The following is a 26,630-nucleotide window of genomic DNA, read 5'->3' as shown; positions in this document are numbered from 1 at the left end:
AAAACAAACAAACTAAGTTGCTAATTTAAATTACCGGCCTATAAAACTCAGTCACTGTCTGTGTATCTTACTTCATTAAACGCCTTCCGATTAATTGTTATTTCTTTGTTTCTGCTCTGGCAATTGTTGTAGTATATTGTTATATTGTTTAACTTTTTCACTGAGTATATGTATTTATAATTAAATACTTCAAGCTTAGTTATGAAACTTGTTTTTAAATAAACGGTAAAATATTAAAGATTGCACAACACCAGACATTATTGATGTTTTACCTACCCTCTGGTATTGAATTAAACTGTTAATCTAATAAATCAACACCTTGGGTGTGAAAAGAGGAATGCATTAATTATGAGATTGAAAGAAATAGAGCTCCAATATTAGCTATGGATATGCTAGCTAATCTTTAGTTGGTAAGACGTTTATAGTAAATATTTATTCATTGGTTGCTAGGCTGCGGTTTTACTGAATTAATGGCATGATAGTGGGTAAAACAAAAATATCAATCAATATACTAAACAACCTCAATAAGAAAAGTTACACTCGAAAATTATTAACATTAGCAAAGAGATCGCAAATTCTATTATACAAAATAGGTTTTGTGTACTAATCACTGAAGTAAATAGCACGTAACGTTAAATGCTATTAATAATCAGGAAAAATTTCTTTAAAATTTAACTAATTTGAGTTTAAAGGTGAGAAATGAACAATACTTTTCTACCTGTATGTTTCTTTTAAAAAAGTCATTTGGAAACTGCTAATCAAAGCGTTTTGATCTGAATACAAATGTATCTGCACGTGCTTTACCCATATAGTTTAGTTTTCAATAATCAACCCACCTTTAATCCGAATTACAAAACTAAAAACAACTCCACCTTTACTTATGGTAAATATTTTAAAACCCGACAGATCACGTGAGTTTGAACGTAGGGATGCGCAAAATGATTGCTCAAAACCAAGCCGTTTTGTTCAATAACCTTTTACGTGTAATTTAGACCACACTTTTCGTCTAAGTGCAAACTGTAAGGATGCAACAATGTACGAAATCTAAATAAAATCCTTTAAATCATGTTTCTCCGTATTTTTAATGCGAATACACAAACTGTATATTATATATCTGTTCTATTCATTAATGAATTGCATTCAAAATTTGTTTGTAGTTAATGTGCAGCAGAACAAAATCACTAAAAATATATGATAGTTTCAAAGATTTAAATCCAGTAAGTAAAAGTCTTGTTTTTCATGATTGTATAACTGAAACGAAAGGTTGTTTTAAATTTCGCAACAAAACTGCACGAGGATTATTATCTGCGCCAGCCGTTTTAATTTATCAGTGTAAGAATGGGGGGAGGCCTTCTAGGTCATCACCACCCACCGCCATACTCTTGGGCTACTTTTTTAACAACAAGAAAGTGGGATTGACTGTCACATTATAACGCCCCAACGGCTGAAAAAAGCGAGCATGTTTGTTACGCGACCGGGAGTTCGAACCCACGACCTTCGGATTACGAGAGTCAGACGTCCAAATACACTTGGCTCCTGAAGTGACGAAAAGTAAAATCGTTTGCACGTTTCTGGAAGGAGAAAACAAAACATAAATTTATACCACAACTTGTTATTTACCACATTACATTACCAACACACATTTACCAATACACTTGTTATTTAACACATTACTCATTACCACACTTGTTAGTTACCACATTACTCATTACCACACTTGTTATTTACCACATTGCCACTCATTACCACACTTGTTATTTACCACATTACTCATTACCACACTTGTTATTTACCACTTTACTCATTACCACACTTGTTATTTACCACATTACTCACTATTACCACACTTTTATTATTTACCACATTACTCAATACCACACTTGTTATTTACCACATTACTCATTATTTTTCGATTGACATCAGAAACGTTTGTAATTAGTTCATATTTTTCAAACTTCGGGTCGTTATACAAGTTGATGGATCCAAGAATGGTTAACATAGAAGATGAACAAATATCGATACATCGAGCTGTCTGTTAAGTACACTGAGGGGAATCGAACCCCTCATTTTAGCGTTGTAAATTCCAATACTTAGTTCTGTATCAGCGGGTGACGTTATAAGTAGGAAACTTATTTATGTTTTAACTTCTCTTAGATCAAGACCTTAATATTTTTTACTCCATAACCCAAAAAAGTGATATTAAAATAAACTGGAGTTGTGTAAGAGTTGTTAAAAGCAGTGTTTAGAATGGATCATGTATCACATCTGTCATCAACTACATACAATGTAGTTTGACACATTGTTCATTAATTTGAAGATAATTAAAATAAACAAAAAGTAAACCAGATGTTTATTATTCTTTGATACGTTAACAACGTGGGTTAATAATAATAATTAATCATACTGAAGACTGTAGTATTTTGTTATAATTTGGAAAAGTATTTTAAACATTACTTGGAATTATTAACAACTGATGTAGATAATACTAATACAGAAACTTTATGACGTATGACAAGTACAGAAAATTATATCGAATAATAGCTTAGCTTTTTAAATCACGTTTTCTATAATAATGTTTAATTTGAATATTAAATTATCCTGCCAACTAGGATAATGTTCAGCGAAGCTCTACAGGGTCTTTATTTGTAATTGAAGGGAAACGTAATAATGAATGTTTGTTCATGATGAAACGTTCAAAACTCTAAGAATTATTTTATTATTGAGTTATTTATGTTCAAATGATAATTTATATAAGGAATCATGTTGGTTCTATACGTTCACCTAAAAATGATTTTGAATTAACGAGTTATAGCTGTTATGATACTGGTGACACTTCGTCAAAAATGTCAAATACACAAGGGATAACAGTGAGTTTATTTTATCGCTAACACTTGGTAAAATGAAATCGATATTGAATTACAGAATTTTCTAAGAGAAATCAAAATTACTTATGTTCTATACGATTGTTATTAATTAGTGATAATTATAATGCTGTAATTAGAAGTGTTAGAAATGTAACTAAACAATAAGAAGGTTTTAATGCAGCCAACAAATGTATGCAAAAGAAAATGTTGAGAAAACATTGGAAGAATGTAATAAAACATTTAAAATGTATATTGTAGTGTGAATGTTTTAATACACTTCAGTGTAATAGTGTGTGTGTAAAATATAACATTTGAAAACTAATTTATAAAAAAAAACAATGCAAAACTTAGAGAACTATGTCTTAATACATTTGAGATATTCTTTTACCAACGAATACTGAGATTCGCCGTTATGTTATAACGCTTCCATGGAAGAAAGGGTTAAGCATTTTTCGTATTACAGGGATTCGAACCAATTTAGGATTACCAATCCAACGCCTTAACCCACCTAACCATGCCGGGCCTCCAATTTCAGAAGCTGATGCAATCAACATGAACTATATCGTAGAAATATATAAGTATTGTCCGTATCTGAGATTTAGATAAAACTTTAAACAGTTTTAAAGTCACCTATAAATGATGATAATAATACAAACAATACTAACAATGAAAAAACGGAATAAATAAAAAATATTATATTACAGGAATGGATAACATATTGCTACTGAATCCACTACATATATCTGACCTAACACATAACATGAACATAATGATATAAAAATAAATACATCTTTGTGGAGATCGGGTTACAACATCCTTATTTTGATAATAATAGTGTTAAAAATACATATTGTTGAGAATATAATTATATTAAACTAACAACAGACTTGCATGTAATTAAATATGAATGTTCGTTACTAATTTAGACAATGATTTCCCTGTCGTCCATGTAGATAAACACTGTCCTTAATAATATTGTTTGTATTTGTTAAAACATGTAATTAAAATACTTATATGTGACCCTAGGTGTTGAGATGTGTTATACAGTCGTACAGTACTGTCCGTGTTTCTCAGTAAACACGTTTTGATAAAATGCAGAACTTATTAATTGAAGAAATAGTGTTTTAGTCGTCATAAAGACATTATTGTGTCGTATTATATCGGCACATAGTTTATAGTAATCACGTGAATGTTTGTTTGTGTTTCGTATTCTGTTGATGTTTATTTAAAGAAATGTTAGAAACGTCTCTTGAGTTTCGTATTTTACAACTTTTCTCATAAATTACTCACCCCAGTGGCTCAGCGGTATGTCTGTGGACTTACAACGCTAAAATCCGGGTCCCGATACCCGTGGTGGGCAAAGCACATATAGTTTATTGTGTACCTTTGTGCTTAATTCAAAATAACAACAACTTCTCATAAATTATTTGTTAAGTTTCAACTCACAATTTTAAAATCTTCATGTCGAGGTATATGGCATAGAAATGTTTCATATCGCAGAATTACCTTGAAAGACAACTGTTTTATAATACTTTAACTACAAGCATAATATGTTGATAGGTTTATAATTTTCAAATATAACTACAGTGTATGAAAGAGTTAGCTTTAACTATTACACTTAACATCAATTTACGACTGACAGTGATTTTGTCATACCTCCACAGGCCGAGCTAAGGACTGCAAGTCGCCACCTGTTTCAGGACCTTGTACAGCTAATATTCCCAGTTATTATTACGACCCAGAAAGCCACAAGTGTAAGAAATTTATTTTTGAGGCTGTGACGGGAATGAAAACCGATATAGAAGTGAAGCTGACTGTTTGGCTGCTTGTTTAGGTAGTGTGAAGATATGTATTACATTTACAAACAGTACTTACAAGAAATATCAAAATGTATCTACTTTAATAACGTTAAATATACACCGCACGTATTATTTATATATCTATAATAGTTACTCGAGAACCAAACTTTAGAAATGTTTTTAATAAAGTAGGTATCTCTTATATATATGTGTTGTTGTTTTTTTCAGGAACGTGAACTACTTGAATATTTTGGGAAAAGCTGACGTTCGTTGACGAGACGGATTTGATTTTTATTACATTTGATTCTCAGATACAATTAAACATGTTTGTCTTGAGCACATTAATATTAATAACAGAACATGATGTCTTATGCGTTTTTTTTAAATTGTTATTGTAATACATGAAAATAAAATAATTATTTGTATAGTGGAATGGAACCTTATTAATTTATCTTTTTTATTATAATCTCAACAAGAAACGTGCATTTGAAAAATCTTCCTAACACAGCATCACTATCCAATAACCAACGGTTACTCACAACACTTCAGAATTCTTTAGTCGTGACAACACCATCAATTCTCCCATTAAATTAACACCAATCTAAGTGTAAAATTAAATAAATGTAGTTGACAAATTATTAATAAGTCAGATAAATTTCACAATAGCTGTAGACCTACTAGATGTCTAATAATAAACCAAAGCATGTTTGTATAACATTCTCACAAACCTACAGAAGATAATTCCTCTTGTGTACCGTACTGAAGCTAAATAATCTTCAGTAGTTATCGGAAAAGCCACTAGAGGGCAATAAATGTACTATTTGATTTTTTGGTTTGTTTTGAATTTCGCGTAAAGCTATACGACGGTTATCTGCGCTAGACGTTCCTAATTTAGCAGTGTAGTACCAGAGGGAAGGAAGCTAGTAAAAAAAAACATTCAAGGAGAAAACAAAACTTAGTGTCACTATCACCTTCTAATCCCACGTGGTCATCCTCAAAAATATAACTGAACCCGAAACTGGTTACCTTGGAGGGTGAGAAAAGAGGCAGTTTTTATTATTATATTTTTTTATATTAGAATCCTCGTAAAAGGGGTATCATAATCATGAATATTAGAAAGGAGATATGTACGAAGATCAAATAAATGTTTAATTCACCTAACTACGCTTGACCCTAGCTGAAGGAAAAACAAGTCTTAAAACATTATGCAGGTATACACAGTATAATGGTTTAGAAATTACGGTATCAACTCCGTATATTGAGGAGGCTTTTCAATAACCAGTTGACGACTTATAGTATTATACGAAAGGCCTCTTCAGCAGTGATTTGTTAGACACTAAAGATAGGTGCGAAATTTTACTCATCTGACTTTGAACTGTAAACGGACATATTAAGTGAACAGAGAGAAACATCTCCAGATAATATAATTACCACAAATCTTTAGACTATTGTAGTTTAAATTACAAATGTAATAATATCACATTTAGCATCACTTCATCTCAATGTCGTTTGTTATGGTTTTAAGTAACTATGTATCTGTAGAGAAAAGAGACGAACTGTTTATATATTTGTTTTTAATTCTTCTGTTTTTTATTAACGTAAATCATAACTTACAACATGGTCAATACTCTCTGACATAGTTTTGATTTAAACATTTTAAACAATTTTATGAAGTCAGAAGTCAAACAATCGAAAATATTTATCATGGACTCGAGTACAATCATATTTAATCCAATCAGGATAAAACATTTTCATTCTCTCAACACCTGACGTATAAAAAACTTAGATTTGTTCATTTTGAGTACTTTTAAGAGGATCAGAACTCGAAATCATAATATGAAGGGGGTTAGTCAGTTACTCGGTCATATTAGGACCAATATTCATGGAATTATGTGCAACGATACTTTTGTACAGATTCCAAACAGTGAAAGAGACAATTCTTGTTTTAGGTTTAGCTTTTGAGCTAAGAAAGCATAATCAAGAAGGTATTTGTGTGTATGTTAACCGACTTACATGAGATTTGGTACCAAGATAATTTGTTACAGGTCGAAATCAGTGATATAGACAGTTTTCGATTTTAATGTTTTTCACTATTGTTAAGGTATCAAAATTAACCATGTTGTGACTGCATGGCGGAGGCATTTTATATTCGTCCTAGAATGCTGGTCTTTGTAATTTCTAATATTTGAGCTTCGAGAAGTCCCAGGTTTCTGATCAAACATGTGGTGAAAGTCGGATTTTTTTTCTCTTATGCTGTTGTTGTTTTTTCAAAAGTTTAACTCAATACGGTTTAAAATTCCAACGAGATTCTTGTACAGATTGAAACGAAGTTACAAAGGCTTAGCCAGAAATATAGTCCTGATTTTGTTTGTTCTTCCAGTATTTACATATCTCGAAAAGCTTGCTTTATCGTTTTATAATTCGTTTCTACTACATTGCGTTATGATTGTAATAAGAAATATGTTTTCGTAGAATAAGATGAAGTTGACTTAGTTATTCTTGTACTCGTCCTATCAAGTTTGGTTTAGATGGCTGTTCTAGATTTTATTTGCATTAGGCCTTGTAGGCGAAACTACCTGATAAAAAAAATAAAATAATGGTGAATAATTATAAAACAATGTATAAACGAATATAATCAAGTTAACTTTATTAGAGATGTTAAGAGAAACACACAGTGGCGTATCGGTATATCTGCGGGTTTCGAAAACCGTAGTGGACAGATCACAGACAGCCAGGTTCGAATCCACGTCCCACCAAATATGGTCGCCCTTTTAGCGGTGGAGGCATTATAATGTGACGGTGAATCCAACTATTTGTTAGTTATAGAGTAGCCCGAGAGCTGGCGATGGATGGTGATGACTAAGGGCCTTCCCTCTAGTCTTACACTGCTAAATTAGGGACGGCTATGCGCAAAATTCAAAAAACAAACAAACAAATTATATCAGAATACATGAGATATGTAGAATTGTTAAAATAGAAATTTCTTTGTTATCTTTTCGTGGTCTGTACTTCACCTTATTTTTACCAAATAATGTAAAAGGACTTACCGAACAAACTAACAATATTTCAACACAAAGTATTTTGTATTTGTTGTTGTTTTGTTTTTAGCGCAGTGTTATATAGTGGAGATAGGAGACCTGTCCAAAGGTGAAATCGGGTCACGAACATTTTTGGCATTGTAAGTCGTTGAATTTATCGCTGACCTACCAAGTTTTCTTGGCCTGGCATGGCCAGGCGTATTAAGGTGTGCGACTCGTAATCTGAGGGTCGCGGGTTTGTATCCCCGTCGCGCCAAACATGCTCGTTCTTTCAGCCATGGGGCGTTATATTGTGACGGTCAACCCACTATTCGTTGGTAAAAGAGTAGCCCAAGAGTTGGCGGTGGGTGGTGATGACTAGCTGCTTTCCCTCTAGTCTTAACTGCTAAATTAGGGACGGCTAGCACAGATAGCCCTCGAGTAGCTTTGTGCGAAATTCCAAAACAAGCTTCGTGTTTTATTCTAAACAAACAAATAATATCCTTAAGTTACAGTTAGCCATGTTCTTATATTAAATAAATAAATGCTGTTTAGAAGAGCTGGAACTTTGCTATCCAGTTTTCAAGTAGTTTTATGATCATTGATAAAACACAGAGTTTTGTTGGTAAACAGGTTTACAGCCATGAACTTGTTATCACTACAGTTATTTCTGTCACTAAAAGGAAAGGAAAACAACAGCCTAGAGGTTTCTCGCACAGACCACTAGGATACAGTAAAACACTGAGATAAACGAAATTTCCCTTAAGTTATAACAACGACCGAATACATGAAACTACCGTCATTATTAGACGATACACTCTTGCAGGTATCGGAGCTCGTATTGTGAGCTTGAAGGTTGTGAACATATCGTTCGAAACACGATATCATTTACCAGTTAAGATATCTAAGAATTTATATTTATTTAATTATTTCTAACAGACTTTATATTTTCGATAAGTAACTAGTGGTTAAATATTTTCACCTGATGAAATGAGAATCATCTCGGATCTTAAAAAGTAGGCTTAACTTAGTTTCTTCAATAACATTTAGAATCTCACGTATTTCAAATATACTTTATCGCATTGAACAGAACATGTAAAACAAACTTGTTTATAATCGCAGCTTACGATGATAAAAAGATGGTGATTGTAAATATAAAATTTAATTCACAAAGGTATGAAATACCTATAACTAAAAAAACACAAGTTATTTGTTGGCCTTTTGTTTTTTTTTTCAAAATTTGATTAAAATTACACAAGAAATAGCTACATATATCCTCTAGTGCTTATTGTATACCAAGTGCGCATGTTTGTGATACATGTTAAAAATATCTTTTCCATGAATGACAAACTTAAGTTTTGTTGAAGTTCTGAAATCCTTTTGCAGGTAAAATCACTATTTTACACTTCTTCCTGTTACATGACGAGATACATTACACTATGAAACAAAATTATTACTTTTTGTTGTTCCTGGGCAGAAAGTGTTATTTCCCAATTGCTTATGCCTAAAATAAATAGAAAAAAAACCTATTTTTCTGTTCAAAGTTTGCCTTTGTAACCTTGGTAATGAAATTTTCAAATTTACCCATTTTCCAGAACATTTCAAGTAGATTCAGTGCTGAGGAGCTGATAGAGAATTTTTCGAACTTTTTAGAATTTTCTAGAACTTTCTATAGTAATATACATACAGGGTTCACCACTTTAGTTTAGTTCTAGCTGCCTAAGTGAACACATAGACCTATCTGATTTGATCAGAGATAGCATCAAGAAGCTTCCAGCATTCTCCAGACATATTCTGCTATGTATGTGGCCAATATATCAAGACAAGAGCGTAAAAGTACTCTGTGACAGCATCTGCTAAAATGTGTGAAGCCTACAAGGCATATTTCAGCATGCTTATCGGGGATCAATACAAACCCTGGGGACTTCATTTTACCCGCGGGCACTGCAAAACAAAACAAAAAAACATGTAGAAGGTAAGACGGACAAGTTTTGATTACTTGAATAGTAATATTTTATATTATACAAATTTTACGCCTGGCATGGCCCAGCGCGTTAGGCGTGCGACTCCTAATCCAAGGGTCGCGGGTTCGCGCCCGCGTTGCGCCAAACATGCTCGCCCTCCTAGCCGTGGGGGCGTTATAAAGTGACGGTCAAACCCACGATTCGTTGGTAAAAGAGTAGCCCAAGAGTTGTCAATGGGTGGTGATGACTATCTGCCTTCCCTCTAGTCTTACAGTGCTAAATAAGGGACGGCTCGGTTCATTGGGCTAACAACCTACTCACTCAAATAGTTGTTGAAGAATCCGCAAGCGATTGCGGTTCTGTGTTTCTAAATGGAATCTAATGGTGATAGCTAAGCTAATACAAATTTTAGACCTTTTAAAATTTAAATATATTTTAATTTATTTTTAATTTCCAATAGTATAAAAAAATATCACATATAAAATAACTTGCATGAACCTCTTATACATTAGTTGTGGATGAAATACATTTATTCTTCATAATAACAATTTTGTTTTGCTCTTTTGCAGGATGGTACAGAGGGGAAAAGAGAGCCATAAAGTTCGCTATTTCAAGAATTTGATGTGAACTCACTGACCACTCACGCAATTGCTACTTCTGCATGGGGGACCCTTTCAAACGTCGGGCTGGCAAGAATGAGTCTGTTATCATGTATCCAGACCTTCCATCATCCATCACCCCAGTGCCACACTGCTCTGAGCTCCCCTGTATCCACTCTGCCAGAGAGAAAACAGCCATCCTCAGAAGAGAGCAGCGAATCAGAAGAGGAGGTAGACGTTGAAGATCCACATTACAATTTCAGAGATGCAGCTGGTGAGAGAAACCCACACTACCCCAACCAAAGAGGCCTCAATGACTTGATCAGAGATCTTGGTTTAACAAAGTCGAATACTGATATTATATTTGAAAATGTTTTACAAATCTGGAAAACTACTCATTTATAAACATTTTGTTCATTTTTGTATAACTTTAGTACAAGTACACCTTGATTCATATGTTGTTTCATTCAGATCTTATGTAAATGAAAATGTGCAAATTTATCCAGTTTTACATAGAAAATAGGTTAATTTCTAAATTTCGTTATCCAGGTCACAAAGGCAAAGTTTGAAGTGAATAAAGGCCATTTTCTGTATTTTTACAACATGAGCAATTAAGAAATAACACGCTCTATCCAGGAACAAAATGTGTGTTACATAGTGTTATTTGTGTTATTATCGACGTCAAGTAGTGCCTTACTGTTAATATCAAGTAATGAATTATTATTAACACTAAGTAGCATATGTTGTTAACACAAAATACCGCATTATCGTTACTCTATATATTACATTGTATTTATTACCAAGTAGTAAAATTGTATTTATAATACAGTATTGTTAGAACCACGTACTGAGTTACTGTTATAACCACTTACGTTTATCAACAATTAAACAAAGCATAGGTTTTGTTGGAATCCACACATTGTTTTTGTGATACTGTAGTTTTTATTGAATTCATTTATAAATCATAAACCGATTAGTATCTAGTGCCTGGAGAATACGACATGAATTTCTTTTTAACATATATTTATTACATTTGAACATTTTAAAATGTATTTTATCAATTTCTGGAGCTTACAGATACTAACATCCATTATTGAAACGACCCTAACCAATATATAATTTCATATTTCAGGATCATGTTAGGCCTTACGTCTCTATAGAGAAAGACATTTAACAGAATATGTAGTAACCAGGATAGTTTTAGATTTTCAAATGTTGCTGTTATGTGAGTTACTTGTCACACATGTTCAGTACATTCACTATATTCGCACAGCGATGGGTTAAGGCATTCGACTCGCAGATAGTACTCGTGTAGCTTTGCGCAAAATTCGAAACAAACAAACTCTTCGTATAATAAACTAGAATGTAAAACAAAGTAATAAAAATCTATAGTTTTCGATTAGTCCTTAAATTACCGGGAAAAATTTAATATTCTTAAACTGATGTAAAGAACATTGGTATTAAGAATATTGTTAAAGTATTGTTATAAATAAATAAAGTATTCATATACTTATTGTATTTTAACATGAAAAAAATTTTAACCACTTAAGAAAGTCTTTCCATAGAAATATTGAAAAAACAAAATTTAGTTTGACCACGTTTGTCAGACAAGTGTTGTTTGTTTGTATAGTTTCGTTCAAATCTGTGCCAGCTGTGACCTGTTTAGAAGGGATAGAAATGAGTCATTGTGAACACAGCCCTGGTACATCTGCAACCAAATGGTTGGGTTGACCGTCACGTTAACTGTTTCAAGGGTGAAAAGTCGAGCATGCCAAGTGAGGTACCACCAGGTTGGTATTCTTGACCATGAGTAATTACGTGGCTCTAAGAAGTAATAATGAGACCAGATTTATCTATCTGTAACTAAAATGGTAACTGTAACTAAAACTGAGACCTCAGTAATATATATCTTTTTTTCAGAAATGTGACAGAGATGAATATTTGGGGAAAAACTGAAGATCGTGGACAAAAGACGATACTTTAACGTCAAATATATCTAAACACTGATTGATCTCAGTAATATATAAATTTTCTTTTTCAGAAATGTGACAGAGATGAATATTTGGGAAAACTGAAGATCGTGGACAAGAAGACGATACTTTATGTTATCGTCAAATATATCTAAACATGTTTGTGTTCGATTGATTAATAACACAGAATGATGTATTATGTATTCTTTTGTATTCCTAATACTGGCAAATAAAACGAATTTCAAGTCTGGCATGAATTCATATTAATCGACTCGTCATTCGTTATGATACACACAGGAAGCCTACATTTCAAACATTAACCTGATATAATTATCCAATAAACCATAGTTTATAAGTAGCGCTTGAAAACTGTAATTATAATCAGACATTTAGTGTTTAAAATAAAACTAATCTCCGAGTAAAATAGATATTAATCAAGGATATGGAGAATTAACAGAAAGCCAGTGAAATACCAAATTAATCAGAATTACGTTCCATAAGAAATTATTCTGAAAGTAAATAACCCACTGGTGGGGTAAATGTTCATCAGAGAAGACAAGCACAAGATGAATGATTTTCAGTGTAGAATAGAGTCAGCGTTAACAAACAACCTTGGGTCAGAAGTAGGTTTGAAAGAATTTCAAGTTAAAACTCTAGATTCGATATCGGTGATGGAAACACTGAAGATATTCCACTGTGTACCTTGATATATGAATTAACCAATCCAAATAATTTAATGTACTTGGTCCTGCCATCTATTGAGATTAAATATTAACTTTCGAGAATTTATATTGAAGATAAAAGGAAAAAAGAAAGAATTAATAATACATTTTTCAGTAATTATTATTAATTAAATATTATTGTTAAACAGATAGTAAGTAATACAATGAAAATCTATGAACTGTAATCTATGTTATTATCGAAATGACAAGAAAGGCTTAACAAACAGAAAACTTTTCAAAGTAATTTCGTTTCTTCTGTGTGGGTATTTGGGTATGTTATATTTTTAAATACCCAGGAGGGTCAGGTGCACGAGACCTCTTCCCCCAACAAAATAATTAATCACTCTTTGTTTTATTTTTGAATTTCGCGCAAACCTACTGAGGGCTATCTGTGTTAGCCGTTCCTAATTTAGCAGTGTAAGACAAAGGGGAGGCAGCTAGTTATCACCACCCACCGCCAACTCTTGGGCTACTCTTTACCAACGAAAAGTGGTATTGACCGTAGATTTATAACGCCCCCACGGCTAAAAGGGCGAGCATGTTTGGAGCAAAAACAAACAAATACGATAACCTGGTGTCGATTTCAGTTATTACTGTTTTCAAAACGGTTGTTGTGGAATATATTCCTTTCACAAAAAGAAAACACGGGTTTATTTTCACAGGTAAACAGATATTAATTGTCAAATCTATATTAGATAACAGATATTTTCATAGCTTGTCTGATTGAATCCGAGAAAACGAAACTTTACTGTCCGTTACCCGGGTTTTCACTCTCAGTAGATTATTATTCGAGCTAATTTCATTCTGACTTTACTGTTATGGTGAGATTTGAAATGCTTTCACATTGTAAAGAAAACTTGTTTTTTTTTGTTTGTTTTGAATTTCGCACAAAGCTACTTTGTGCTAGCCGTCCCTAATTTAGCAGTTAAGACTAGAGGAAAGGCAGCTAGTCATCACCAACCACCGCCAACTCTTGGGCTACTCTTTTACCAACGAATAGTGGGTTGACCGTCACATTATAACGCCCCCATGGCTAAAAGAGCGAGCATGTTTGGCGCGACTGGGATACGAACCCGCGACCCTCAGATTACGAGTCGCACACCTTAACACAGCCTGGCCATGCCGGGTCAAGAAAACTTGGTAGGTCCGCGATAAATTCAACGAATTACAATGCCAAAAATGTTCATGACTCGATTTCACCTTTAGACAGGGCTCCCATCCCCACAATATAACACTGCGCTAAAAAAAAAAAAACAACAAATACGAAATACTTTGTGTTGAAATATTGTTATTTTGTTTGGTAAGTCCTTTTACATTATTTGGTAAAAATAAGGTGAAGTACAGACCACGAAAAGATAACAAAGAAATTTCTATTTTAACAATTCTACACATCTCATGTATTCTGATATAATATGTTTGTTTGTTTTTTGAATTTTGCGCATAGCTACACAAGGGCTATCTGCGCTAGCCGTCCCTAATTTAGCAGTATAAGACTAGAGGGAAGGCCTTTGGTCATCACCATCCATCGCTAGCTCTCGGGCTACTCTATAACTAACAAATAGTTGGATTCGCCGTCACATTATAATGCCTCCACCGCTAAAAGGGCGACCATATTTGGTGGGACGTGGATTCGAACCTGGCTGTCTGTGATCTGTCCACTACGGTTTTCGAAACCCGCACATATACCGATACGCCACTGTGTGTTTCTCTTAACATCTCTAATAAAGTTAACTTGATTATATTCGTTTATACATTGTTTTATAATTATTCACCATTATTTTATTTTTTTTTATCAGGTAGTTTCGCCTACAAGGCCTAATGCAACTAAAATCTCGAACAGCCATCTAAACCAAACTTGATAGGACGAGTACAAGAATAACTAAGTCAACTTCATCTTATTCTACGAAAACATATTTCATATTCCAATCATAACGCAATGTAGTTGAAACGAATTATAAAATGATAAAGCAAGCTTTTTGAGATATGTAAATACTGGAAGAACAAACAAAATCAGGACTATATTTCTGGCTAAGCCTTTGTAACTTCGTTTCAATCTGTACAAGAATCTCGTTGGAATTTTAAACCGTATTGAGTTAAACTTTTGAAAAAACAACAACAGCATAAGAGAAAAAAATCCGACTTTCACCACATGTTTGATCAGAAACCTGGAACTTCTCGAAGCTCAAATATTAGAAATTAGAAAGACCAGCATTCTAGGACGAATATAAAATGCCTCCGCCATGCAGTCACAACATGGTTAATTTTGATACCTTAACAATAGTGAAAAACATTAAAATCGAAAACTGTCTATATCACTGATTTCGACCTGTAACAAATTATCTTGGTACCAAATCTCATGTAAGTCGGTTAACATACACACAAATACCTTCTTAATTATGCTTTCTTAGCTCAAAAGCTAAACCTAAAACAAGAATTGTCTCTTTCACTGTTTGAAATCTGTACAAAAGTATCGTTGCACATAATTCCATGAATATTGGTCCTAATATGACCGAGTAACTGACCAGCCCCTTTATATTATGATTTCGAGTTCTGATCCTCTTAAAAGTACTCAAAATGAACAAATCTAAGTTTTTTATACGTCAGGTGTTGGGAGAATGAAAATGTTTTATCTTGATTGGTTTAAATATGACTGTACTCGAGTCCATGATAAATATTTTCGATTGTTTGACTTCTGACTTCATAAAATTGTTTAAAATGTTTAAATCAAAACTATGTCAGAGAGTATTGACCATGTTGTAAGTTATGATTTACGTTAATAAAAAACAGAAGAATTAAAAACAAATATATAAACAGTTCGTCTCTTTTCTCTACAGATACATAGTTACTTAAAACCATAACACACGACATTGAGATGAAGTGATGCTAAATGTGATATTATTACATTTGTAATTTAAACTACAATAGTCTAAAGATTTGTGATAATTATATTATCTGGAGATGTTTCTCTCTGTTCACTTAATATGTCCGTTTTAAGTTCAAAGTCAGATGAGTAAAATTTCGCACCTATCTTTAGTTTCTAACAAATCACTGCTGAAGAGGCATTTCGTATAATACCATAAGTCGTCAACTGGTTATTGAAAAGTCTCCTCAACATACGGAGTTTATACCGTAATTTCGAAACCATTATACTGTGTATACCTGCATAATGTTTTAAGACTTGTTTTTCCTTCAGCTAGGGGGCCAAGCGTAGTTAGGTGAATTAAACATTTATTTGATCTTCGTACATATCTCCTTTCTAATATTCATGATTATGATACCCCTTTTACGAGGATTCTAATATAAAAAAATATAATAATAAAAACTGCCTCTTTTCTCACCCTCCAAGGTAACCAGTTTCGGGTTCAGTTATATTTTTGAGGATGACCACGTGGGATTAGAAGGTGATAGTGACACTAAGTTTTGTTTTTCTCATTGAATGTTTTTTTTTTTACTAGCTTCCTTCCCTCTGGTACTACACTGCTAAATTAGGAAAGTCTAGCGCACATAACCGTCGTATAGCTTTACGCGAAATTCAAAACAAACCAAAAAATCAAATAGTACTTTATGCCCTCTAGTGGGTTTTCCGATAACTACTGAAGATTATTTAGCTTCAGTACGGTACACAAGAGGAATTATCTTCTGTAGGTTTGTGAGAATGTTATACAAACATGCTTTAGTTTATTATTAGACATCTAGTAGGTCTACAGCTATTGTAAAATTTATCTGACTTATTAATAATTTGTCAACTACATTTATTTAATTTTACACTTAGATTGGTGTTAATTTAATGGGAGAATTGATGGTGTTGTCACGACTAAAGAATTCTGAAGTGTTGTGAGTAACCGTTGGTTATTGGATAGTGATGCTGTGTTAGGAAGATTTTTCAAATGCACGTTTCTTGTTGAGATTATTATAAAAAAGATAAATTAATAAGGTTCCATTCTACTATACAAATAATTATTTTATTTTCATGTATTACAATAACAATTTACAATAAGCCATAAGACATCAAGTTCTGTTATTAATATTAATGTTCTCAAGCCAAACATGTTTAATTGTATCTGAGAATGAAATGTAATAAAAAATCAAATCCGTCTCGTCAACGAACGTCAGCTTTTCCCAAAATATTCAAGTAGTTCACGTTCCTGAAAAAAACAAACAAACAAACACATATATATAAGAGATACCTACTTTATTAAAAACATTTCTAAAGTTTGGTTCTCGAGTAACTATTATAGATATATAAATAATACGTGCGGTGTATATTTAACGTTATTAAAGTAGACACATTATGATATTTCTTGTAAGTACTGTTTGCAAATGTAATACATATCTTCACACTACCTAAACAAGCAGCCAAACAGTCAGCTTCACTTCTATATCGGTTTTCATTCCCGTCACAGCCTCCAAAAATAAATTTCTTACACTTGTGGCTGTCTGGGTCGTAATAATAACTGGGAATATTAGCTGTACAAGGTCCTGAAACAGGTGATGACTTGCAGTCCTTAGCTCGGCCTGTGGAGGTATGACAAAATCACTGTCAGTCGTAAATTTATGTTAAGTGTAATAGTTAAAGCTAACTCTTTCATACACTGTACTTATATTTGAAAATTATAAACCTATCAACATATTATGCTTGTAGTTAAAGTATTATAAAACAGTTGTCTTTCAAGGTAATTCTGCGATATGAAACATTTCTATGCCATATACCTCGACATGAAGATTTTAAAATTGTGAGTTGAAACTTAACAAGTAATTTATGAGAAGTTATTGTTATTTTGAATTAAGCACAAAGGTACACAATAAGCTATATGTGCTTTGCCCACCACGGGTATCGAGACCCGGATTTTAGAGTTGTAAGTCCCCAGACATACCGCTGAGACACTGGGGGCAATTTATGAGAAAAGTTGTAAAATACAAAACGCAAGAGACGTTTCTAACATTTCTTTAAATAAACATCAACAGAATACGAAACACAAACAAACATTCACGTGATTACTATAAACTATGTGCCGATATAATACGACACAATAATGTCTCCATGACGACTAAAACACTATTTCTTCAATTAATAAGTTCTACATTTTATCAAAACGTGTTTACTGAGAAACACGGACAGTTCTGTACGACTGTATAACACATCTCAACACCTGAGTTCACTTATAAGTATTTTAATTACATGTATTAACAAATACAAACAATATTATTAAGGACAGTGTTTATGTACATGGACGACAGGGAAATCATTGTCTCAATTAGTAACGAACATTCATATTTAATTATATGCAAGTTTGTTGTTAGTTTAATATAATTATATTCTCAACAATATGTATTTTTAACACTATTATTATCAAAATAAGGATGTTGTAACCCGATCTCCACAAAGATGTATTTATTTTTATATCATTATGTTCATGTTATGTGTTAGGTCAGATATATGTAGTGGATTCAGTAGCAATATGTTATCCATTCCTGTAATATAATATTTTTTATTTATTCCGTTTTTTCATTGTTAGTATTGTTTGTATTATTATCATCATTTATAGGTGACTTTAAAACTGTTTAAAGTTTTATCTAAATCTCAGATACGGACAATACTTATATATTTCTACGATATAGTTCATGTTGATTGCATCAGCTTCTAAATTGGAGGCCTGGCATGGTTAGGTGGGTTAAGGCGTTGGATTGGTAATCCTAAATTGGTTCGAATCCCTGTAATACGAAAAATGCTTAACCCTTTCTTCCATGGAAGCGTTATAAAATAACCGCGAATCTCAGTATTCGTTGGTAAAAGAATATCTCAAATGTATTAAGACATAGTTCTCTATGTTTTGCATTGTTTTCTTTTTATAAATTAGTTTTTAAATGTTATATTTTACACACACACTATTACATTGAAGTGTATTAAAACATTCACACTACAATATACATTTTTAATGTTTTATTACATTCTTCCAATGTTTTCTCAACATTTTCTTTTGCATACATTTGTTGGCTGCATTAAAACCTTCTTATTGTTTCGTTACATTTCTAACACTTCTAATTACAGCATTATAACTATTATTAATTAATAACAATCGTATAGAACATAAGCAACTTTGATTTCTCTTAGAAAATTCTGTAATTCAATATCGATTTCATTTTACCAAGTGTTAGCGATAAAATAAACTCACTGTGTATTTGACATTTTTGACCAACTGTCACCAGTACCATAACAGCTATAATCAGTTAATTCAAAATTATTTTTAGGTAAACGTATAGAACCAACATGATTCCTTATATAGATTATCATGTGAAAATAAATAACTCAATAATAAAATAATTCTTAGAGTTTTGAACGTTTCATTATGAACAAACATTCATTATTACGTTTCCCTTCAATTACAAATAAAGACCCTTTAGAGCTTCGATGAACATTATCCTAGTTGTCAGGATAACTTAATATTCAAATTAAACATTATTATAGAAAACGTGATTTAAAAAGCTAAGCTATAATTCGATATAATTTTCTGTACTTGTCATACGTCATAAAGTTTCTGTATTAGTATTATCTACATCAGTTGTTAATAATTCCAAGTAATGTTTAAAATATTTTTCCAAATTTAAACAAAATACTGCAGTTTTCAATATGATTAATTATTATTGTTAACCAACGTTGTTAATGTATCAAAAAATAATAAACATCTGGTTTTCTTTTTGTTTATTTTCATTATCTTCAAATTAATGAACAATGTGTCAAACTACATTGTATGTAGTTGATGACAGATGTGATACATGATCCATTCTAAACACTGCTTTTAACAACTCTTACACAACTCCAGTTTATTTTAATATCACTTTTAGGTTATGGAGTAAAAAATATTAAGGTCTTGATCTGGAGAGAAGTTAAAACATAAATAAGTTACCTACTTATAACGTCACCCGCTGATACAGAACTAAGTCTTGGAATTTACAACGCTAAAATGAGGGGTTCGATTCCCCTCAGTGTACCCAATAGATAGCTCGATGTGACTTTGCTATAAGAAAACACACACACCGTATCGATGTTTGTTCATCTTCTGTGTTAACCATTCTTGGATCCATCAACTTCTATAACGACCCGAAGTTTGAAAAATATGCTCTAATTACAAACGTTTCTGATGTCAATCGAAAACTAATGAGTAATGTGGTAAATAACAAGTGTGGTAATGAGTAATGAGGTAAATAACAAGTGTGGTAATGAGTAATGTGGTAAATAACAAGTGTGGTAATGAGTAATGTGGTAAATAACAAGTGTGGTATAAATTTATGTTTCGTGTTTTTCGTTTTCAGAAACGAGCAAACGATTTTATCTTTCGTTTCAGGAGCCAAGTGTATTTAGGCGTTCGACTCGTAATCCGAAGGTCGCGGGTTCGAATCCATGTTGCACCAAACATGCTCGCCCTCCCAGACGTGGGGACGTTATAATGTGACGGTCAATCCCACTTTTCGTTGGTAAAAGAGTAGCCCAAGAGTTGGCGGTTGGTGGTGATGACTAGCTGCCTTCCCTCTAGTCTTACACTGCTAACTTAGGGACGGCTAGCACAGATAGCCCTCGAGTAGCTTTGTGCGAAATTCCAAAACAAACAAATAAACAAAACAAATCAAAACAATTTTTCGTTTCAGTTATACAATCATGAAAAACAAGACTTTTATTCACTGGATTTAAATCTTTGACATCTTATAATCCATTAGAGAACAGTTTTTACTGTTTTTAGACTAGTTTTTACTAGTCCTCTCCATTTTTATGACTGACAGACTGTAAGACATCTTCACCTACATCCAAAGTCGTACAGTTTTAAGTTCTCTCAAAACTGTACTTAATAACCTCACCTATATCTGTTTTACATAGATGTATTTTCACTTTCTCTAACTGTGTTAACTGAAACTATCATATATTCTCAGTGATTTTGTTCTGCTGCACATTAACTACAAACCAATTTTGAATACAATTTATTAATGAATGGAACAGATATATAATATACAGTTTCTTATTCGCATTAAAATTACGGAGGAACATGATTTAAAGGATTTTATTTAGATTAGGTACACTGATGCATCCTTACAGCTTGAAATTAGGCAATAAGTGTGGCTTAAGTTACACGTGAAAAGTTATTTACCAAAAACAACTTGTTTTTGAACAATCATTTCTGCGCATCCCCACGCTAAAACTCACGTGATCTATTGGTCTGAAATACTTACAACCGTTTACAACCAAGCAACTTAGAATAGCAGTTTCGAGATGACTTTTCAAAAAGAATCATTCAGGTGGAAAAGTATTGTTCATTTCCCACCTTTAAGCTTAAATTAGTTAAATTTTTTAAACAATTCTCATGATTATTAATAGCATTTAACGTTACGTGCTATTTACTTCAGTGATTAATGTAAATAATAGTGTTTGTAACGTCCGTCCCTCTTGCATACGGGAAATGACAAAAAACTGTGTACCTAAATTCCTTGACGTTACTACAAATGAAGTTATAATAGGCGTTTTAGAGATAAAAACTACCACCATATAGTTTAAAGAACCAGGATTGGTTAATGATAAAAACCTATTCCGTATAATTGAATTGCGATCTCTTGGTTAATGTTAATAATTTTCGAGTGTAACTCTCTTATTGAGGTTGTTTAGTATATTGATTGATATTTTGTTTTACCCACTATCATGCCATTAATTCAGTAAAAACAGCAGCCTAACAAACTAATGAATAAATATTTACTATAAACGCCTTACCAACTAACTGTAGCTACCATATTTGTAGCTAATATTGAGTCTATTTCTTTCAGTCTCATAATTAATCCATTCTCTTTTCACACCCAAGGTGTTTTAGTTATTAAATTTATAGTTTAATTTAACACTTAGAGGGTAAATAATTTTCAATAATGTCTGGTGTTGTGCAGTCTTTAATATTTACCGTTTATTTAATAACAAGTTTCATAACTAAGCTGAAGTATTTAACTATAAATACATACTCAGTGAAAAAGTTAAACACTATATCAATATACTACAACAATTACTGATACGAAACAAAGAAATAACAATGAATCGGAAACGTTTAATGAAGTAAAATACACAGAAACAGTGACTGAGTTTTATGAACCAATAATTTAAATTAGCAACTTACTTTATTTGTTTCCGAATTTTGCGCAAAGCAACTCGAGGGTTATGTGCGCTAACCATCCATAATTTAATAAGGTAAGACTAGAGGGAAGGCAGCTAGTGATCACCGCCCACTGCCAACTCTTGGGCTACTCTTTTACCAACGAATAGTGGGATTGCCATTCAATTTCTAACGCCCCCACGGCTAAAAGAACGAGCATCTTTTATGTAACGGGGACTTCCACCCGTGACCCTAAGATTACGAGTCGAACGCCTTAACCCACCTATTCATGCCTGGCCATATTAGCTACCTGATAATCCAACGAAAACAATATAAATTTTTGAATGAAATGTAATATTAGATGTTTACAATTGTAGAGCAGCAAGAACGTTTATCACCAGTTTAATAAATAAACCAGATATAATTGAATAAATAATTGAAACAGCAGGAATATTAAATAAATAGAAAAGTTTATTATAGGAAGTGTTTATATAGAATAATGTTATGTTTACCACTAGTTGATATAATAATAATGTTAGGTTTACCACAAGTTGATATAATAATAATGTTAGGTTTACCACTAGTTGATATACTAATAATGTTAGGTTTACAACTAGTTCATATAATAATAACGTTAGGTTTCCACTAGTTGATATAATAATAATGTTAGGTTTACCACCAGTTGATATAATAATAATGTTAGGTTTACCACCAGTTGATATAATAATAATGTTAGGTTTACCACCAGTTGATATAATAATAATGTTAGGTTTACCACCAATTGATATAATAATAATGTAAGGTTTACCGCCAGTTGATATAATAATAATGTTAGGTTTACAACTAGTTGATATAATAATAATGTTAGGTTTACCACCAGTTGATACAATAATAATGTTAGGTTTACCACCAGTTGATATAATAATAATGTTAGGTTTACAACTAGTTGATATAATAATAATGTAAGGTTTACCACCAGTTGATATAATAATAATGTTAGGTTTACAGCAAGTTGATATAATAATAATGTTAGGTTTACCACTACTTCATATAATAATAATGTTAGATTTACCACTAGTTGATATGATAATAATGTTAGGTTTACCACCAGTTGATATAATAATAATGTCAGGTTTACTACTAGTTGATATGATAATAATGTTAGGTTTACCACTAGTTGATATAACAATAATATTAGGTTTACCACCAGTTGATATAATAATAATGTTAGGTTTACCACTAGTTGATATAATAATAATGTTAGGTTTACCACCAGTTGATATAATAATAATGTTAGGTTTACAACTAGTTGATATAATAATAATGATAGGTTTACCACTAGTTGATATAATAATAATGTTAGGTTTAAACTAGTTGATATAATAATAATGTTAGGTTTACCACAAGTTGATATAATAATAACGTTAGGTTTACAACTAGTTGAGATAATAATAATGTTAGGTTTACCACTAATTGATGTAATAATAATGTTAGGTTTACCACCAGTTGATATAATAATAATGTTAGGTTTACAACTAGTTGATATGATGATATTAGGTTTACCACCAGTTAATATAAAGTTATTCCAGCCGTAAGTATAGCTTACATCTTTACTGTATTCTAGTTAAATCAAAGTTTAATGAACAACAATAAGACATGAAACATTATTAACAAACCTGAACAAGCAGACAAACAGTCTGCTATTGTTTCATATCGGTTTCCGTTCCCGCCACAACCACCGAAATTAAATTTCTTACACTGGTGGCTTTCGGGATCGTAGTAATATCTCGGTATAATAGCTTCACAAGGTCCTGTAACAGGTGGAGCCTGGCAGTCTTTATCCAGACCTGTGAAAGTATAAAGTGATCATTCCCTCTTGAAGTTTTTTTGTTTTTTTTACTTTCACGCAAAGCTACACAAGGGCTATCTGCACTAGTCGTCCGAAATTTAACAGTGAAATACTAGAGGGAAGGCAGCTAGTCATCTCCACCCACCGCCGCCAACTCTTGGGCTACACTTTACTAACGAATAATGGGATGGGCCGATATATCATAATATCCACATGGCTAAAAGGGCGAGCATGTTTGATGAGACTGGGATTCGAACTCGCGACCCTCAGATTACGAGTCGAACGTCTTAATACACCTTGCCACGCCTGACCACTATTCGTTGGTAAAAGAGTAGCCCAAGAGTTGGCGGTGGGTGGTGATGATTAGCTGCCTTCCCTCTAGTCTTACACTGCTAAATTAGGGACGGCTAGCACAGATACCTTGGAGTAGCTTTGTGCGAAATTCAAAAACAAACCTACTAGGTACATTAAATTTAGAATACCTTAGGATATATAATAACTGTTTAATACACTATATTGAAAAGTGAAAGTTTTAAACCTAACATCAGTTTACGTCCACAGTTAGAATATTTTAAAACTATTATTTTCCAGGTAATTCTACCATATGAAACATTGTGTGCTACATATCCTGACATCGAAATTCTAAAGCTATACTCAAAAACAAATCAATTTATTTTATGAAATAAAAATGAAATAGCATAATTATAAACATGATTTTCCTCATGATCGTTACAAACAACTCCTACCTGTTGTTACTGACAAGTTACCCAGTGTTATCCCCAGTAGAACAAATAATGTTATCTCTTTACACATATTTATCTTCGTTAGTTGAAAACTGACAAACACAGACTAAGTCGTAACTAATCATGGACGCTTTTATATAAAATTTCTCATCAAGTGACATTGACAAATAATCTAACCTTCACGCGACTTTCAGGACTTGTATGACTTCGGAAAAACTAGAAACTTGTGTTATAATGTACTGAACAGGTTTTATTAAACTTAAAACAAAATAAACTTAGCAATAAATTAACACGAAATAAAAATAAAATAACTTATCTAACAACAAGTGAGTTTTCTCATGTTCCATGCAGACAGTTCTCACAGAACACGTCACAAACATATAACCACACCTGTGGCTACTGACAAATTGAAAATGTGACGTCACTACTAGAACAACTAATAGTTTTCTTTATACGCCTGTCTTGTGTATTACTCAAAATCTAAGTTTGAATCGTGAGTCTAAATCCGCAATTAGATTTCAAATTGGTCAAAAGATGACTGAACTACAAGCTGAACGTTTGTGCTTCAAATATGACTACACGAGTCCAAAGCCTAACGATGACCGAAGAAGGTCGAAACGTTGTTCGCTCTTCTATGTAAAGTGTTTTCTCAGCCCAAACGAGCCGTTTTTGCATATAAAATATATATTTTCTGTTGTTTGGTCTCTGACGCCATAAAACCGTCAGTGTTTAATTCAAAACCTATGTCTGAGTGTATTGGTCACATTATAATCACATCAAGTATCATGTGAACCCGCTGAGAAAACAGCGGGCGATTGAAAAGTGATTGAAGAATGAAGAAAGAAAGAACGAACATGGACCAATAGAAAAACTAATATGCAGTGACGTCATACTGTAGCAATTGTTATAGCGACGAAGTGAGTGGCTGAAAAGTGATAAAATTACATCTGTATCTTTCACGGTTGTCTTTTTAACAACTTGTTTATTTTAGCGCCCTCTGGTGACATTTCGTGATAGCTACTGACCATCATTTACATTCAAAATGATAGAAAAGTAGAAGGAAAATTATTTTGAGAAGATCTGTGGGAAAATAATACATTAAAGATAATTAATATTTACTTTATTATTTGGCATCTCGTTATTCAACGAGTATTATAAAGTTTATCTGACTTCACAGAAGTATTTGTATCGTAACATGTACAGAATTCTGAAGTACCGTGTGAAGCTTGTGGGTTACTGAATAAAGATATGTAACTTCTAGTTTAATAAATAAAGATATGTAACTTCTAGTTTAATGAATAAAGACGTGTAACTTCTAGTTTAATGAATAAAGACGTGTAACTTCTAATTTAATGAATAAAGACGTGAAACTTCTAGGTTATTGGATATCGATGTGTTATATAATATGTTCGATATTCGTAACGTTGTGTTAAACATGTTGTTGGAAAACACTGTATAATCTGTTGGTTATTTTATAACAAAGGATAACCTCAAAGTTACTGGAAAATACTAGTACCCTGTAATGAACAGTAAAATTCAATAACCATAGATTTTATGAACTATCGGAAAAGTATTAAAAGGAAGTTATTGAACTGGATTTGAATTTTTCCGTGACATCCACATGCTAATGAAAAATATCTAAATATGACAGTTGAATCTGGTATTACAAAGGATACTATTAATTATGACAGTTGAATCTGGTATTACAAAAAATACTATTAATTATAATAGTTGAATCTAGTATTACAAAGAATACTATTAATTATGACAGTTGAATCTAGTATTACAAAGGATACTATTAATTATGACAGTTGAATCTAGTATTACAAAGGATACTATTAATTATGACAGTTGAATCTAGTATTATAAAGGATACTATTAATTATAGCAGTTGAATCTAGTATTACAAAGGATACTATTAATTATGACAGTTGAATCTAGTGTTACAAAGGATACTATTAATTATGACAGTTGAATCTAGTAT

At 32.4% G+C, this 26,630-nt stretch overlaps 1 protein-coding gene and 1 long non-coding RNA gene across 4 annotated transcripts; one reads left to right on the top strand and one right to left on the bottom strand.

Moving 5' to 3' along the window:
• The first annotated feature begins 2,264 nt into the window (after positions 1-2,264).
• On the top strand, positions 2,265-12,210 carry LOC143226658 (uncharacterized). 3 transcript variants are annotated; one of them, XR_013014698.1, is made up of 4 exons: positions 2,369-4,698; positions 10,214-10,517; positions 11,874-12,033; positions 12,164-12,210. It is a non-coding gene; the product is annotated as an uncharacterized LOC143226658 (long non-coding RNA). The 3 variants fall into 3 exon arrangements; XR_013014700.1 differs by lacking the exon at positions 12,164-12,210 and having other exon boundaries at positions 2,370-4,698; positions 11,874-12,072; XR_013014701.1 differs by lacking the exons at positions 10,214-10,517; positions 11,874-12,033; positions 12,164-12,210 and adding an exon at positions 4,892-5,096 and having other exon boundaries at positions 2,265-4,698.
• A 4,712-nt stretch (positions 12,211-16,922) lies between these two features.
• LOC143227275 (kunitz-type serine protease inhibitor A-like) lies at positions 16,923-24,780 on the bottom strand. Its single transcript, XM_076458735.1, has 4 exons — positions 24,650-24,780; positions 23,731-23,901; positions 17,280-17,450; positions 16,923-17,080 (listed from the first exon to the last, which is right to left on the bottom strand). Exons 1-4 carry the CDS (start codon positions 24,714-24,716, stop codon positions 17,073-17,075), a joined length of 417 nt encoding a protein of 138 aa, XP_076314850.1. The 5' UTR covers positions 24,717-24,780; the 3' UTR covers positions 16,923-17,072.
• Positions 24,781-26,630: the final 1,850 nt, after the last annotated feature.

The sequence above is a fragment of the Tachypleus tridentatus genome, chromosome 9, assembly GCF_004210375.1.
Source record: "Tachypleus tridentatus isolate NWPU-2018 chromosome 9, ASM421037v1, whole genome shotgun sequence".
Classification (NCBI taxonomy): Eukaryota; Metazoa; Arthropoda; class Merostomata; order Xiphosura; family Limulidae; genus Tachypleus; species Tachypleus tridentatus.
Note: the sequence above shows the minus strand (reverse complement) of the source record. Positions and strands in the feature narration are given on the sequence as shown.